This window comes from Pistacia vera, unplaced genomic scaffold, assembly GCF_008641045.1.
Source record: "Pistacia vera cultivar Batoury unplaced genomic scaffold, PisVer_v2 Contig84, whole genome shotgun sequence".
Taxonomy (NCBI): Eukaryota; Viridiplantae; Streptophyta; class Magnoliopsida; order Sapindales; family Anacardiaceae; genus Pistacia; species Pistacia vera.
The window spans coordinates 119,560-134,866 of NW_022196712.1; the positions used below are offsets into that span (position 1 = coordinate 119,560).

At 33.1% G+C, this 15,307-nt stretch overlaps 1 protein-coding gene and 1 long non-coding RNA gene across 5 annotated transcripts; one reads left to right on the forward strand and one right to left on the reverse strand.

Moving 5' to 3' along the window:
- The first annotated feature begins 228 nt into the window (after positions 1 to 228).
- Positions 229 to 12,706, forward strand: LOC116118247 (lysine-specific demethylase JMJ25-like). 4 transcript variants are annotated; one of them, XM_031404210.1, is made up of 13 exons: positions 229 to 439; positions 2,516 to 3,141; positions 3,266 to 3,384; positions 3,481 to 3,580; positions 4,249 to 4,381; positions 4,460 to 4,523; positions 4,618 to 5,317; positions 5,711 to 6,040; positions 11,546 to 11,887; positions 11,971 to 12,043; positions 12,122 to 12,207; positions 12,284 to 12,403; positions 12,500 to 12,706. In XM_031404210.1, exons 2-13 carry the CDS (start codon positions 2,569 to 2,571, stop codon positions 12,563 to 12,565), a joined length of 2,706 nt encoding a protein of 901 aa, XP_031260070.1. In that variant the 5' UTR covers positions 229 to 439; positions 2,516 to 2,568; the 3' UTR covers positions 12,566 to 12,706. The 4 variants fall into 4 exon arrangements, with proteins under 4 accessions (XP_031260070.1, XP_031260068.1, XP_031260071.1 ...); XM_031404208.1 differs by lacking the exon at positions 229 to 439 and adding an exon at positions 1,664 to 1,902; XM_031404211.1 differs by lacking the exon at positions 229 to 439 and adding an exon at positions 1,664 to 1,902 and having other exon boundaries at positions 2,576 to 3,141.
- LOC116118249 lies at positions 11,715 to 12,426 on the reverse strand. Its single transcript, XR_004126127.1, has 2 exons — positions 12,138 to 12,426; positions 11,715 to 12,007 (listed from the first exon to the last, which is right to left on the reverse strand). It is a non-coding gene; the product is annotated as an uncharacterized LOC116118249 (long non-coding RNA).
- Positions 12,707 to 15,307: the final 2,601 nt, after the last annotated feature.

The following is a 15,307-nucleotide window of genomic DNA, read 5'->3' on the forward strand; positions in this document are numbered from 1 at the left end:
AGTGAGAAAGTAGTATTTTGAAATTTTTTGGGTGGAAAAGTGTCGGCGAGGCAAACCTTGGGTGGGAAAAAGTTGTTTACTCTAATAATTTAAACAGAGCTGTTTTATTAATTAGTGCTTGAAAAATGAAGATAAAAAATCGTAAGACTTGGAAATGAAGGGATAATCTGGTTGGCTAAAACTGAAACTGTGTACGACGGCATCAGTGTAAACAACAAAACCAGGGGCGCCTCTTTCTCTTTGCCTCATCCAAACAACCAACCCTTCTTCTTCTTCTCTTTTTCAACTACCATTATTATTTATCCCTTAACCCCATTAAATATAATATATATATTTCTTTTTTACTTTGGCTAGAGAAAGGGATGCAGAGAGATTGACGAAGAAGGAAGAAGAATCTCCAAGAAGCAACTTCATCCATTGCTCAATTCTAAAGTTCTGGGTAAGTGTATTTTCTTCTTAACTTTCATGCTTACATTTATGTTTGGTTATTTTGATTTCTGGGTACTGGGTAGCTGAAGCATTTGTTCCTGGGTTGGCTGCGTGTGAGGGACTGCTGGTGGTGGTGGTGGTGGTGGTGGTGGTGATTTTCCTTGTAAACGCAGCGTTTAGCATGGCCTCTCAGAGAGTGCCACGTGGGGTCGAATTTATCATATGTTTTACTCCATGGTCCCTATCTTTACCAATTGCTACTTGCTAGGCACGGTAGAGTATCAAATTCTTGACACGTGGGAACTGCCACTTGGCAGAAATACCATGTGATCAGCCTTGAAAGTAGCTCATCATAAACAGAATTACATAGAGATCAAATTTTAGAATGATAAATACAATTAAAATAAACGGAATTGGATAAGTGTAATTCAAAGTAGATATGAGATAGGATTAATTTAAGACTATATAAACTATATCTTATGCTTATAAATTTATATGTTAATTAATTTTTTCTAAGAAAAATAATTTGTATATTGTATCGAATTTAATTTTTTTATTAAACACATGAATTTTGCCCTATTTGTGAACAATTAAAGGGATACATATAAGTTAAGTTAACTATATTCAGAAATCTTATATTTGAGTCACGAAAAAGGTATTAAAAAAATATATATATTAGCTTAAAATACCAATTTCCAACTCCCCAAAAGGCAAAACTTCTCCTTTACTTAATGAAATTGAAACATTATTGCCACCTAACATATTACCAAATTTTTCAGGTTGAATTATATATAATTTATTTCGAGAAACAATTTTTTTTTGGGTGATCAAGTGTCTCCTTCAGTAGTCATCTTTATTAGGTTCGAAGAGAATCGAATTTAAAATCTTTTAAATAATACATTAAAAAGTTCTTATCGTCTCACTCGGTCACTCAAAAATAATTTCTTTCAAAAAACTTAATGTTCACAAAAAAGACGAACCACACTAGCAACTAATTATTGTAGCCTCAAATAAATCCATAAATAAATTTACTTTAAATCGAATAATTAATTAATTACACAATAAAATTTAAACCCTATAAATTAATAAAAAAAAATCTAAAATATATCAAAATTACCATTCAGGAAATAGTACCATTACCAAGAAGAAGGAAAAGAAATTCCATACACGCGCCCATAACACGCGTGGTTTGCCTCTTGTTACCTTGACTGGCACGTACTATATAAGGTCGAGTCTTCTCCCACAGAAATAGAACCAGAACCAAAAGCGTGGAAATTAACTTTGGTATTGTTCTGTTTTTATCTCGTTCTTTTCTAATTTTTTAATTCCCCAAAGGCCTCGATTTTCACTCACACTCGCGACGATCAGATTGAGTTTTAATCCGTTTCCTGTTCTTGAGTCCTCAATTAGCCGAATTGAGTTGAATTGCGTCGACGTTTCACTTATCCGAATTGTTGATTTTAAGAAAAAAAGGTGAGTTAGTTAAGAACAATCTCTGCATTTTTCTTCATTATCTTTACGTCGTTTTGTTTTGTTTCGTTTCTGATTTCTGAATTTCGTTTATATGATTCTGGCTCTTGTGTGTGTTGCAGCTGCGTTGACTTTGGTCAATATCTGATATTTGTTAGTTTGATCGGTGTTTGGTTAATGTAGGAAAACGGCATTGTTTATTCAATGATTATTAGTTTGTTTGTGTGAAGATATGATTTGTGTGTTTGTTTGCAGTGAGGTCTGTTTGTTTCCCGGGGAAAATATTTCGTGACTTCTGAAATTAATGTTTCGTGGTCTGAAATACCAAATTTTGATCTGGATTTTTTTTTTTTTTTTTGGGTAAGAAGTCAGTATATCAGGTTGATTTCGATAGAGTATGATGAAGAAATTGGTAATTCAATGCCTGTCAGTTTGTTTGCGTAGAGATATGATTTTTATGTGTTTGGTTCCTTAGGTGTCTGTTTGTTTCCCGGGAAAGTGTTATTTTACTTAGAGGCCAAATATTATGTGGTGAGAAAATTGATCTGGATTAGTTTAAATGTTTTGCCCAATGAACTTTGGTGTAAGATGTTTTTTTATGTTCATTTTGATGTAGGATGAAGAAATTGGTAACTGTGTAAGGATTTATTTTATTTTGCTGCTGTGGGAATGGCAGCTATGATAGCAGATGGTTACAATGATGAAAAAAAGCAGCAGAGGATTCGTAGAGCCTCAAGCCTATCCTGGATTGCTTCAAAGAGGAGAGTTTCAAAAGGTATGTGCAATGAAAGTATGAAGAAACCGGAAAAAGAGAAAGAAAAGGACAATTTAGAGTCAACCGCTCTAAGATTCAATGTTTCATCGAAGAAAAGAAAGGTGAGCGGACTACATGGATTCTCTGGGGGTAGTAGAATTCCAAAGAAGCCCCGTAGTGTCCTAAATAAGAAAGTTGGTTATGAAGACGAAGTGTTAAACAGGAAAAGCTGTTTCGAAAAGGAAGTTCTGGAGGACGAACTGGATTTTGATGATGAAACAATGGCTTTATTGAGGATCAAAGAATATCGGAGGTTTAGAAGTTCAGATGATCCAACAATCAAAAGAAGTCCAAGAAATGAAAGAAGGAAGAGTGATTTAGTGAAGAATTCTTCATGCTCTTCGTCGTCATCATCTGCATGTTCCTCCATTTCAGTTTCGAGAAGTGATGGTTATGGAAATGATAGATGTACAATGAGTAATGTGAAGGTAATACATCTAGCCTGTGATTTTCTTACTACAACTAGATGATGTGTTTCCATGCTTTTTTTGTTGGAAGAAGTTTTTATATTTTGTTTTACTAACTAAAGGGTGTAATAATTCTTACTTGAAGGAGGCTAAACTTTTAGAGCGCTTCAAATGTCATCAGTGTATGAAAACTGAACGTAGAATTGTTGTCCCTTGCACCAAATGTAGACGTAGAGCATACTGTATCCAATGCATCAAACAATGGTAAATTTGCAGCTTAAAATACTTATGTTTTTCTTTCTTTACAGTATAGAAATGTAAAGACTTATTTTGCTATCTTTTCTTTTGGGTGTATAATAGGTATCCTCAGATGTCAGAAGAAGAAATAGCAGAGTTATGCCCATTTTGCCGTAGAAATTGCAACTGCAGTGTATGCTTGCACAAATGTGGGTTGATTAAGGTTTGTTTTTATCTTTTTATCTTTTCTTTCATTCTTTCTTTTTTCTGGAGCTGAAAACATTTTTGCTGAAGCAACAACCTTCTGTAAGTTACTCCAGCCATGTTAATAAACCAAAAAGAAGCTACACCAGCTAGGTCATCTAACAGTAAGCCTGCAGGTCATCATGAAGTTTGCAAAGATGTTTCCCTCTCTGGAACATGGAATTATTGATAATGCCTTTTGCTCAAGTTTCTTGCCTTTAAGATTTCCGCTCGTAGTTTGTCCTAACAAGTGTAGGAATCCTAGCTCAGTTTGCCACCACCACTTCAAGCAATTCTCATTGTTCATGTTTTAGCTGAATATAATGTCTTTTAGCTCAATTATTAAAGGCAATATATTTCTTTAGTTGGTCTATTAGGTGACAAGTAGCCGTCTATATGTAATTGCTTTACACATAGTGCCTAGGGATAGAAGGGTCTATGCATCTTATTGGGTTTTCTGTTTGCTGGCTTCCAACTATGCTTGAAGTTTCTTCACCGTGGGCTTATGGGCTGTTTGTTTATTCTAATGTATAATAGTAACGCTAATTACTTCAGATGGTTGTCTGTAAGTGAACTATATTATTTATAAAGACAATGCCATTGGATTTTATCCTCTAACATATGTGCATGATAATTTCTATCCTTCAGACATCAAAGAGGAACATAACTGATCGTGAAAAGGTTCAGCATCTCCATTACTTGATTAAGTTACTGCTTCCTTTTTTAAGACAAATTTGTGAGGAACAAACTCGGGAGACAGAATTTGAGGCAATCATTCAAGGCAAGTAATTTTCCGGCTTTGGGGCTCAGTTCTTTCTATTGAAGTCATTTTGATGAAATGAAGGTTTTTTATGTGTAGGGGTGCATTCTTCAGAGGTTGACATATCAGAGACACTTTGTTGCAATGATGAACGTGTTTATTGGTAAGTATCTCCTCTTCTTCAACCAGAGTGAAAAATATGTAATTGTTTGTATTATTTATGAAGATCTTACTGTTTAATTTTGGTCTTTGAGCAGTAACCATTGTGCAACTTCCATTGTTGATCTTCATCGAAGCTGCCCAAATTGTTCTTATGAACTCTGCCTTAACTGTTGCCAAGAAATTCGTGAGGGAAGCCTTTCAGGCCGTGGTGAAATGAAGTTTCAGTATATCAACAGAGGCTACAGTTACATGCACGGCGGCAATCCTTTGCCCGAAACTTGCTGTTCTGGAACTTCTCATGATCATTTTGATTCACCAATTTGGTGGACTGCAAATAATGATGGAAGTATTTCGTGTCCTCCAAATGAAATGGGTGGTTGTGGTGATTGCGTGTTGGAGCTTAAACGAATTCTTCCAGATGGATGGATTTCAGATTTGGAAAAGGAGGCTTCAGATTTATTTGAAATTTTTCAAACCAACTTGACGAATTTGAATTGCAGCTTTTCTGAAACGGGCTCAGAGATGTTATGTAGAGCAGCTTCTAGAGTAGGATCTGATGACAACTTCTTGTATTATCCACCTTCAACAGACATTCAAGAGGAAGAAGAACTTTTGCGCTTTCAAAGACATTGGGTTAAAGGTGAACCAGTTATAGTTCAGAATGTTCTTGAAAAGGTGACTGGTCTGAGCTGGGAGCCAATGGTCATGTGGCGTGTGTTATGTGAAAATGTGGACTCAGCAATCGGTTCTAAGATGTCAGAAGTGAAAGCTATTGATTGCTTGGCTGGTTGTGAGGTTTGTTATTCCCTTTGTTTTTGTTCTAAATTTTCACCTATAAATTTTGGATTGATATGATGAGCTAAAGAAACTCTTCTATATTAATTCTAGAAAAAAAGGTTTTCCAATCATTGTCATATGATTGATATTTACATGTCTCTCAACACAATGCCTACCTAATATCTCAGGATCTGTTTCAGATTCCACTTTTGTAGTTTAATATCTGTATGATCATCTGTTTAATACTTGTCTACGGAAATCATGTACCTTACGAAATGGCTATGGATTTCAACATCCTTTTTCATAAGATTCATACTCGAAATATGCTTGTAATCTTAATGTTGAATATTTTTCTCTTTCTCCTATTTTACTCCACTTCTCTTTTAAATTCTAAGTTTGTCAAAAACACAGGTGGAAATTAATACTCGCCAGTTTTTCAAAGGTTATATAGAAGGGAGAAGATATGATAACTTCTGGCCTGAGATGCTCAAATTAAAGGACTGGCCTCCTTCTGACAAGTTTGAAGATCTTTTGCCACGCCACTGTGATGAATTCATAAGCGCATTGCCATTTCAAGAATACAGTGATCCTAGGTCTGGTTTCCTCAACCTTGCAGTTAAGTTTCCAGATGGTGTCTTAAAACCAGATTTGGGTCCAAAAACATATATTGCTTATGGGGTTGCTGAAGAGCTTGGAAGAGGAGACTCTGTGACAAAGCTTCATTGTGATATGTCAGATGCGGTATGTCTTCAAAATCTCAGTTATATTCTAATATATTATGACTTTTTTTCATCTCAAATATCGTTATTTGAACCTAAAGAATTATTTTTCATTCTATTTCTCTCTTTCCATAAACTTTTAGTGTTTGATTTGTTGCTTTATTTTGATATCAACTGCTTAAGAAGTCAAAATCTATGGTAATGCTGTCTAAATTGTGATGCAGATAGGAAAATACAATTTATTTAGATACTTAGGACATGTTCATGTTATAAGCGCATTTTTCACTTTTCCTTTTATTGTGCCTTGGGAATTTGGAAATAACTTTTCAGCTGTGTCATTTCATGTTTCCATAAAATACAAAAAATGCAGTCTTTGCACTTTACATGCGAAGTAGAGAGATTGTGGACTGTTATCCATGTTTTTTCAATTTATAATCCCATTTGCATAAATTTAAAAAAAAAAAAAAAAAAAAAAAAAAAATCATTTCTTTTCCAATGGCTTGCATTCAAAATCTAAAGTAAATTTTATGATGGAAAATCTGTAAGCTGTAAATATTAGTCAAGGCTCAAGTTTTATTTGTTTGCTATGGTTATAATTATCTCCTACAAGATTTATTTGTCAAAACTGAAAAAAAAAAAGGGTTATTATTTTTTTACTAATTTCTTATAAATAATTTTCATTTCATTTGTGAAATTATTAAGGTATTAATAATATAAGCTAATATATATTTAGGAATCTATGTATTATTGTTTGTTTTAGTTGGTTTTTATTTCCAAAAGGTTAATATCTTATTTGGTAGGATTTGAGTTCTTATTAGAAGTAGATTTTTTCCTTTTTATTTAGAACTAGCCACAATATAAGAAGGGCTTTTTTTTTTTTTTCTAAGAGACCATGCTTATGCTTGATTATTGAAAAATAGTGAGTTCTCCCCCACATTCTCTGTTCTCTCAATTCTTTTCCTTTTGTGATCTTCAACTATTAATATTTTGGTCCAACTTCAACCAAAACATTTTCTCAAACACCCAGTTCAATCCAAACATTTCTGCAAATAGCTGAAATAGTGCTCGTAAACCTTTCCAAAAGTCCATTTCTGCAAAGAGCTATAATGGTGCTCTTAAGCCTTTCGAAAATTCAAAAGTACCTATACCATAGAGCACTAATATATATCTACGGTCAAGCATATGTTGGAAGAATCGTTCCGGCATCATGTGTTGGCGACACAACTAGGACCATTGGCAACAATGGTGTCCAATCTACATACCTCACCGAAGCACTCCAAAGTTATATCTCTTCAATTCCTAAGATACCATCTAACCTAGATCATGAATCCGCTGCTTTACAAAACAATGCTATTATTTGTAGCATATTCTAATTTTTTTTTTTTGCTTTGGAAACTAACAAAGCGTGTTAATTCTTTATTTACTTTTTTTTTAAAAAAAAAGAAAAAATCATATATTAAGTGTAAACCTTGACAATTTGAACACTAATATTTATCTTCTTATATCACAATAATGCTGACACTTACAAAGTTGAGATCCCAACTTCATATTCCAACGCATATGAAAAAAAAATCATATATTAAGTGTAAACCTTGACAATTTTAACACTAATATCTATCTTCTTATATTACAATAATACTTACAAAGTTACAAAGTTGAGATCCCAACTTCATATTCCAACACATATGATAGTTAGGTTGGCATTATCTCTTTAATTATAGAATGATAGGATTTCGGGTTAGTATTAGTTGACCCATGAACTCGAATTATGCTACAAAACCCAATCCACATGTTGGTTTAAGTTTTTAGATTCACATTTTGCATCCCTTGGGTTTTTGCCCTTATCACTGGATCAATTGGCAATTTACTTTTCGAAGTAACTAACGGTCCATTGATTAATGCGGCAAACAAGTATAACCGAGGTACTTGCAAAGCCTGTTGTGGATCATTTGTCTTGTGTGTGCAGAGTCTTCAACATAACTTTAGCCAATCATTCCAAGATCAAAATTTCATCCATCTCAACCCAAATGGATCCATTACTGAATTTGGTGTTTCCTTGTCTTTCCGTAGGCATCCATCCAACATGTGATGAAGTCTATGTACTTTAGTTATTTATTGATTATTTTATTTGTTTTTGTTTTGTAAAGTTAATTTTTTATTTAGATAGGATTTTTATAAATTGTTAGAAGTAGATCTAGTTTATTTAAGATTGGCCACTATATAATTAGGGCCTTTTAGATAGTTAGTAAAAAAAGATTTTGATAATGGTTGATTCAATGTTTTTATACTCCCTTGACCCTGTTAAGGGATTAGTCCTTGGTCTGGGAAGTCTGATTGGCGGGTCGAACTGATGATGTCGGCATGAAACCTTAGTATGAAACTTAACAGATATACCCTTGAGAAACTACCATCAGTATCTACGGGTTTGAAATCTAGCGAACACACCCCTATGATATGGCTAGGAAACCCTAGTTGTCGCAACTGCAATCCACCCCAGATCAGCCCAACGCTAGACAAACCATCACGAAAACCGTAATCCACTACAAAACACCACCATCTACCACAAAACCCACCACAAATCAGGGGAGCCATCACGAAGAGGAGGTCAAGGTTGAATGGGCGAAGAGGGACCACATGACCAGCGACGCAGAGGCAAAACGGAGTACAATCCAGATCGAAGATTACACGATTTGAAGGAGTGAAGATGAAGAACTGAAGATTGAAATTGAAGAATAGAATTTGGGGATTTTAATTTTAGGAATTAGGATTTTGTTTTAGCCACTGGTTCTATGACTTGACGGTTAAACCGGCTATTCAGCATTGTTTCGTCGGTTCAACCCCAGGTCAATCTGATCCAATTGCTATAACCAGGTTTATAATGTACTCAGATTGGTATAATCGATTGGTCCGGTCCGGGTTTTAAAACAATGGGTTGATTATTAAAAATTATAAATACATCTATTGCATGGTAATATGTGAGTGGAACGACCTGTTAATACGATACGAAGGTTGCCGGTTGGAGTTGATCTTAATCATTTTCCCATTATATTAGTATTTGAGATTCTCAACTCACATAATATTCGTAAAATATTCGTGTTTAGGGTTCTCAACGTATACATGAATATAGGCTTGCGATCTAATGAGGTAATCCTCCTTTAGCTTCATAAGCCTTTTTGATGTTATTTGAAGTATTGAAATTTAAAAAATATCTTCGTATAATTTTATAAATTTGATTTCCTTTCTTCTTATATTAAAGCTCCTTTTTTTTTTCTTTTTTTTTTTTTTTTTTGGGTGTTGTTGTCTATTAAGGCTAAAAAAATCTTCTACATTTTCTTAACCAAGAGATTTAACCGTTTTTTTTCATAAAAGTTATATTTTTAGAAGTGTTACTTTGATAAACTTTACTCGAAGAATCCACCCAAACAAACCAATTGGGTGGGTTTATTTGCAAGTTGAGCAATGTTATCCTTATAACTGAGTCATACAACCAAATAAAAAACAAAGGACAGAGTAATCATTTTACATGAATTTTGTGTAATTTTTGTCTGGTTGTATAAGTAAGTTGTAAGTAAAACATTATTGTTAAAGTTAAAGGAGCTTATTTAATCTCAAAACCTCTATTGCTTGGTTGAAGTCCTAGAAAACTTATTGGTAATTAAATAAGTTGTTCTACATCTATTAATTCAAACTAGAAACTCAAAATTTGTGTTTTTTACCTTTTTTTTTTTTTTTTTCTTTTCTAGCTTATTTAAAGTTTTTAACAGTAAAATGTCATCATATTCTTTTTCAAAAAATGGTCTTTTTTTCATTCCTTTGAAATGAAATCCCTTTTGTTTTTTTTTTTTCCTTTCTAGCTCATTTAAAGTTTTGAACAGTAAAAATGTCATCATATTCTTTTTCAAAAAATGGTCTTTTTTTCATTCCTTTGAAATGAAATCCCTTTTGGTCTTTTTGGTATTTTGAAATTATAATCTCTAAACATTTGTCCAACTAAACAACCAATAACTTTATATATATAAAAGCTATGGATGATATAAAGTTATTGGTTGTGTTCTTTTATGAATTCGTTTTGTTTTGTTTTGTTTTTTTTGTTTCGGTAAATATTTTAAAACGCGTATAACATGTTTGTCTAAAAATAATATTTAGGAAATGTGAAAATAAATTGAGCAATATTACATCCACAACCTAATCTCACAATCTCATCTTACAACTCCAACGTGACAATTGAGTTAGCAACTGTGACGTCAGCTCCCACCACAACCAAGACGCTAAATGATTTAGACTAAATACGGATGGTTGTTTTTTAAAGATGAACGAATGTTCCTTCATAAAGAATGATTGTACCTTATGAAAGAACATATGTTCATTTATAAGGGATAATTGTTCCTTCATGGTTGTTTCTTACGAAGGAACAATCATTCTTTATGAATGAACGATCGTTCGTCTTTAAGGAATAATCGTTCGTTTTTAAGAAACGACCTTTCATATTTAGTCAAAGTTGTTAATTGACGTGATAGTGCCAATTTTGCTGTCACATAGAGGTTGTAAAAGAAGGTTGTGAGATTGGGTTCTAAAAGTAGTATTTTTTAAATGAATTCATATTTGTTTGAAAACATAAAGGAGTAGATGAAAAAAAAAAGGCAACTCACAACCTACACAACTAATAAAATCCTTTCAAATCATCACTTGATTTGTTATACTTCCTTAAACGTACAGTTAAACTTCGATAAATTAATAATCTCGATAAATAAATACTTCCTTTAACTTCATCTTCTTTGTTATTTTCAACAACTATTCCTCATATCACATTAACCATACACAATTTATACATGCATTAAGTTCAATGTTAGAAAAAGAAAATAAAGAATGTCTCAATAAATTAATAATTTTTAATTTATATAATTAAATAATATATTAAATAAATTTTCATAGTCTAATATTTGGAGGTTCAATTGTATATGGTAAAGATTTTGATTAGAGCTCTTTCCTTCACTTGTCCCACTTTCCTGCTCACCATTTGACGTGTGTGAAAAAGACAAGAAATGGAGGAAAGCTAAACACATTTTTTTTTCACTCGTTTTCTCACTTTCCTATCCACCATTTCACTGTGTACAGAAAGACAAAAGAAATGAAAAAGGAGGTAATCATTTATTTCTCTTTTTTTTTTCTGTACACGTGTCATAATGAGAGAGAGAGAAAAGTTAAAACAGAAAGGGCAAAAGGGAGTCTTCTCCCCTGGAAATTAAAGAGAAATTGAATATATAATGCAATGCAATTTGGACTTCATGAAATCTGCATGAATAAGTTCTACTAGAAGATGTATCAAATGAAACCTTAGTGACATACAGTCGTTTATGATTAGACGTGTCATGTATGATTACCAATTTATGAGACAATTATCTATTGATGCATGATTAAATTTGCATATAAATAACTTTATGTTTGCAGATATTCTTTATATTCAATTGTTATCATTCTCTTTTGAATTTCACTTAAAATATTACTTTGCAAAACGTTCATACTGCAGGTGAATATACTGACACATACAGCAGAAGTAGTGTTAACCGAAGAGCAACGTTCTGCAGTGGAAATATTGAAAGAGAAACACAGGGCACAAGATCTAAAGGAAGGTCTTGCGCAAGAGACACTGGATGAACCTATTGAAAAACTCAGTGGCGATCAACCCACTCAAGAAATTGGTGAAGGCACCAGTGGTAATAATAATAATAATAATACAGAAGGGATTACAGAGGAATCAGGCGGTGCTTTGTGGGACATTTTCAGAAGGGAGGACGTTCCCAAGTTAGAGGCATATCTTAGAAAGCACGTCAAAGAATTCAGGCACACATATTGCTCCCCAGTAGAACAGGTTACTTGCTTGAATCAGAGTTACTGTTTGGCACGATATCTGGGTGGCAGTTTTCTAACAGTTATGCTTGTTTATTATCACAGGTCGTTCATCCGATCCATGATCAGTGTTTTTATTTAACTTCAGAGCACAAAAGGAAGTTGAAACAAGAATATGGTTAGTACATTATTGCTGCGATGTCAATTATCTTTTACTATAACTCTCCTGTAAACATATTTGCCATGAAATTTATAGGAATTGAGCCATGGACCTTTGAACAAAAACTTGGAGAGGCTGTATTCATTCCTGCTGGATGCCCACACCAAGTCAGAAATCTCAAGGTTTGAATTTCGTTGCCATTCGCAAACAAGTTGGTTTCTTGTTCTAGTTATCTGACAAATGTTGTATGCATGTCAGTCATGTACAAAAGTAGCTGTGGACTTTGTCTCTCCTGAAAACATTCATGAGTGCCTGCGTTTAACTCAGGAGTTCAGACTTCTGCCGAAGAACCATAGAGCCCGAGAAGACAAACTTGAGGTAATACTCTTTTATTCATTTTGTGCCATTTTTTTCTTCCTTTTTATTTCCTTCTCCTAAGCAATTTATTTTCCTCTTTGTTGTGGTGGTAATCAGATAAAGAAGATGATACTCTATGCAGTTGAGCAAGTAATTAAAGATGCAAGGAATTTGTTAACATAACAAAGTTGAGTCTTTTGAGTAGCAACCAAGAGCAATAACAAAATCTTGTACATTCTTTTTTGAAAGAGTAGTTAGCCCGCAAGGTTGGATTTTGATATCCAAATTTAATGACAAAGTTTATAATGTTAAGCTTTTGGTTCATTGTTCTCTCCTTTTACATCTTAAAAGGTATTGGGTAAGACTAACATACCATTTCTTCTTTCATAAATCCTAGATTGTGACTATGTGACATATCCAAGAAGTAGCTAAAACATGAGCCAATCCCATAATATAAAGATGATACCAGTTTCTACAAACTCTTTATAAAAAGATACTAATTCATATGGAAAATATGAATGATACCTACTTATACAGTCTTTCATGCAATCATACAAAAATAAAGATAGGTTGACAAACACTTTTTATAACTTTTTTTTTACAAATGTTGACGTGACAGCTCGCATTTGATCAGGCGGTATCTATTGCGAATTGACCAATTATGAGTTGACATGTCGCGTTTGTAAGAGAAAGTAAGAAGGATTTGTGAGTGTAGTATTATTGATCATACAAACAACTAACTCATGGGAAGAGTAATGCTATGTTTACAATTGAATCATACAATTAGGTAAAAAACAAAGGACAAAGTAGTCATTTTACATGAATTTTGTACAATTTTTGTTTAGTTGTATAACTCAATTATAAATAATACATTATTGCTCATGAACTCTTCGCACAAACAACTAATCTAATTTGTGTTTATATAGAGAAGAATGGAGCTTATAATATTTTAAGAATAATATTATACTTACAAAGACTTTATACAAAGTCTTTTGTAGAAAATGACGTGTCAAATTATGATTGGATGAATTAACATAAAAATCAACCTAATAAATGCATATTGAATGATAGTGAATGATATTTCAAAGCAAGAGTATTGTCACATCACTTTGTATAAATGACTTTGTATAGAGTCTTTGTAAGTATAATATTACTCATATTTTAATTGAAAACAACAATAACAATCAATGTAAATTATTTGTACAAACTTTTATATATAAAATGATGTAGCAAAATGAATAAAATAATAATGAATTCTAAATGTATAACCAATAATAAGAATAACACCAAATGTACAAATTATGTATACATATTATGTTACCCAAAATGAATAGATAAGTGCATATAAAAAGTCAACTAAATAAATGTTCAATAAATGTAGATAAACGATATGACAATAAAAGAGTTTGTATGTATGACACCAATAAACTTTACAATATAATGTCAAACTCAATAAATGAAAATGAATGATACGATAATAAAAGGATTAATAATTTGACAATGAGAGCATGCTCGCTTCTATTTTCGTTCTTATTTTAAAATCTAAGTTTGTTTTCCACCTTACCAAATACACAAAATACTAGCTTGCTTAGTGATGCAATCCTAACGTTCGACATGGTAACCTAGCTCTGCTATACTAACTACCTAGCTAGTAGCTAGTCCAACACCCATGCCTCGTCATGTCTTACATGGTAACCTTGCTTAGACTTTGTCCAATACCCAACTACTAGGTTGTTTGGTGATGCTATCTACGACAATCCATGATGCCTTGTAACGCTCAACATGGTAACCTAGCGCTGACGTGCTAACTACATAGTCAATCCAACACTCATGCCTTATCATGTCCTACATGACCTTGTCAAATACCCAAAGACTAGCTTGTTATTCGAGAAAAGTTTCGGATTGCCTAGTATTCCACCAATTAGTAATCCAATATTCTAGTTTATTAAATGAGAGAGAAATCCTCTAGCACGAAAATAATACAATAGATGGGAGATGTCTAAGGGGAATGGATACTTTCTTTTGCCATTTTTTCATTTGTGAATTGTTACTAAACCCACCTCATTTGTTGACTCTATTCCATCTAATATTTTTATTATATCAAGCATGAGTTATATAGCGCCTAAGAATTTAGTCTTGGTTTTTTCGTTGTGATTGAATGATTAGTCCTTGAACCTAATGTAGAAGTTGAGATTCAATTATCTTCACACCCCATGATGCCTTATAACGATTGACATAGTAACCTAGGTCTAGCAAGACACTTGCTAACTATCTAGCTAGTCCAATACCCATGTCTCATCACAACCTACATGATAAACTAGCTTTACATGATAACCTAGCTTTTACAAGACGCTAGCCAACTATCTAGTAGTCCAACACTCATGCCTCATCACAACACTCTATAATGCCTTATAACGATGGATATGGTAAACTATCTCTAACGAGTCATTTGCTAACGACATAGCTAGTCCTACCAATGCCTCGTCAAAACCTACATGATAACCTAGCTTTCACGAGATTTTTGCCAACTATCTAGTAGTCCAATACAATGCCTCATCACGTCCTACATGACAACCTACTTTGACAGACAATTGCCAACTATGTAGTAGTTTGACACCTATAGCCCAAATGTCTACTAGGCCAACACACTTTGGTAAATTACAATGCTTACTAACTATCCAAAACACGTTATGCCATTTCGAAACAGTTAGACAAAATATAAAAACACTATTTTAACCCTAAAATGGATAATTGTATAAACATCATAAACCCTTTTTACTTCAAAACTAAGTTCAAATCAAAGGACACATCTAAATCCAAGAAATTGGAGCGTTTGTTATTTGTTTTTGAAAAATTATTTTATTAAAAAAAATAATTGAGTACAGTTTATATGGGTAGCCAAACAGTAAAGGCGAACCAACCCAC

What these genes read in the sequence shown, in the direction of transcription:
- LOC116118247 (XM_031404210.1), top strand. Translation starts at nt 2,569, where the DNA reads ATGGCAGCTATGATAGCAGATGGTTACAATGATGAAAAAAAGCAGCAG. An exon ending in ATTGCTTGGCTGGTTGTGAG is followed by an intron (nt 5,318 to 5,710) that starts GTTTGTTATTCC and finishes TCAAAAACACAG; the next exon opens with GTGGAAATTAATACTCGCCA. An exon ending in GAAGTTGAAACAAGAATATG is followed by an intron (nt 12,044 to 12,121) that starts GTTAGTACATTA and finishes TGAAATTTATAG; the next exon opens with GAATTGAGCCATGGACCTTT.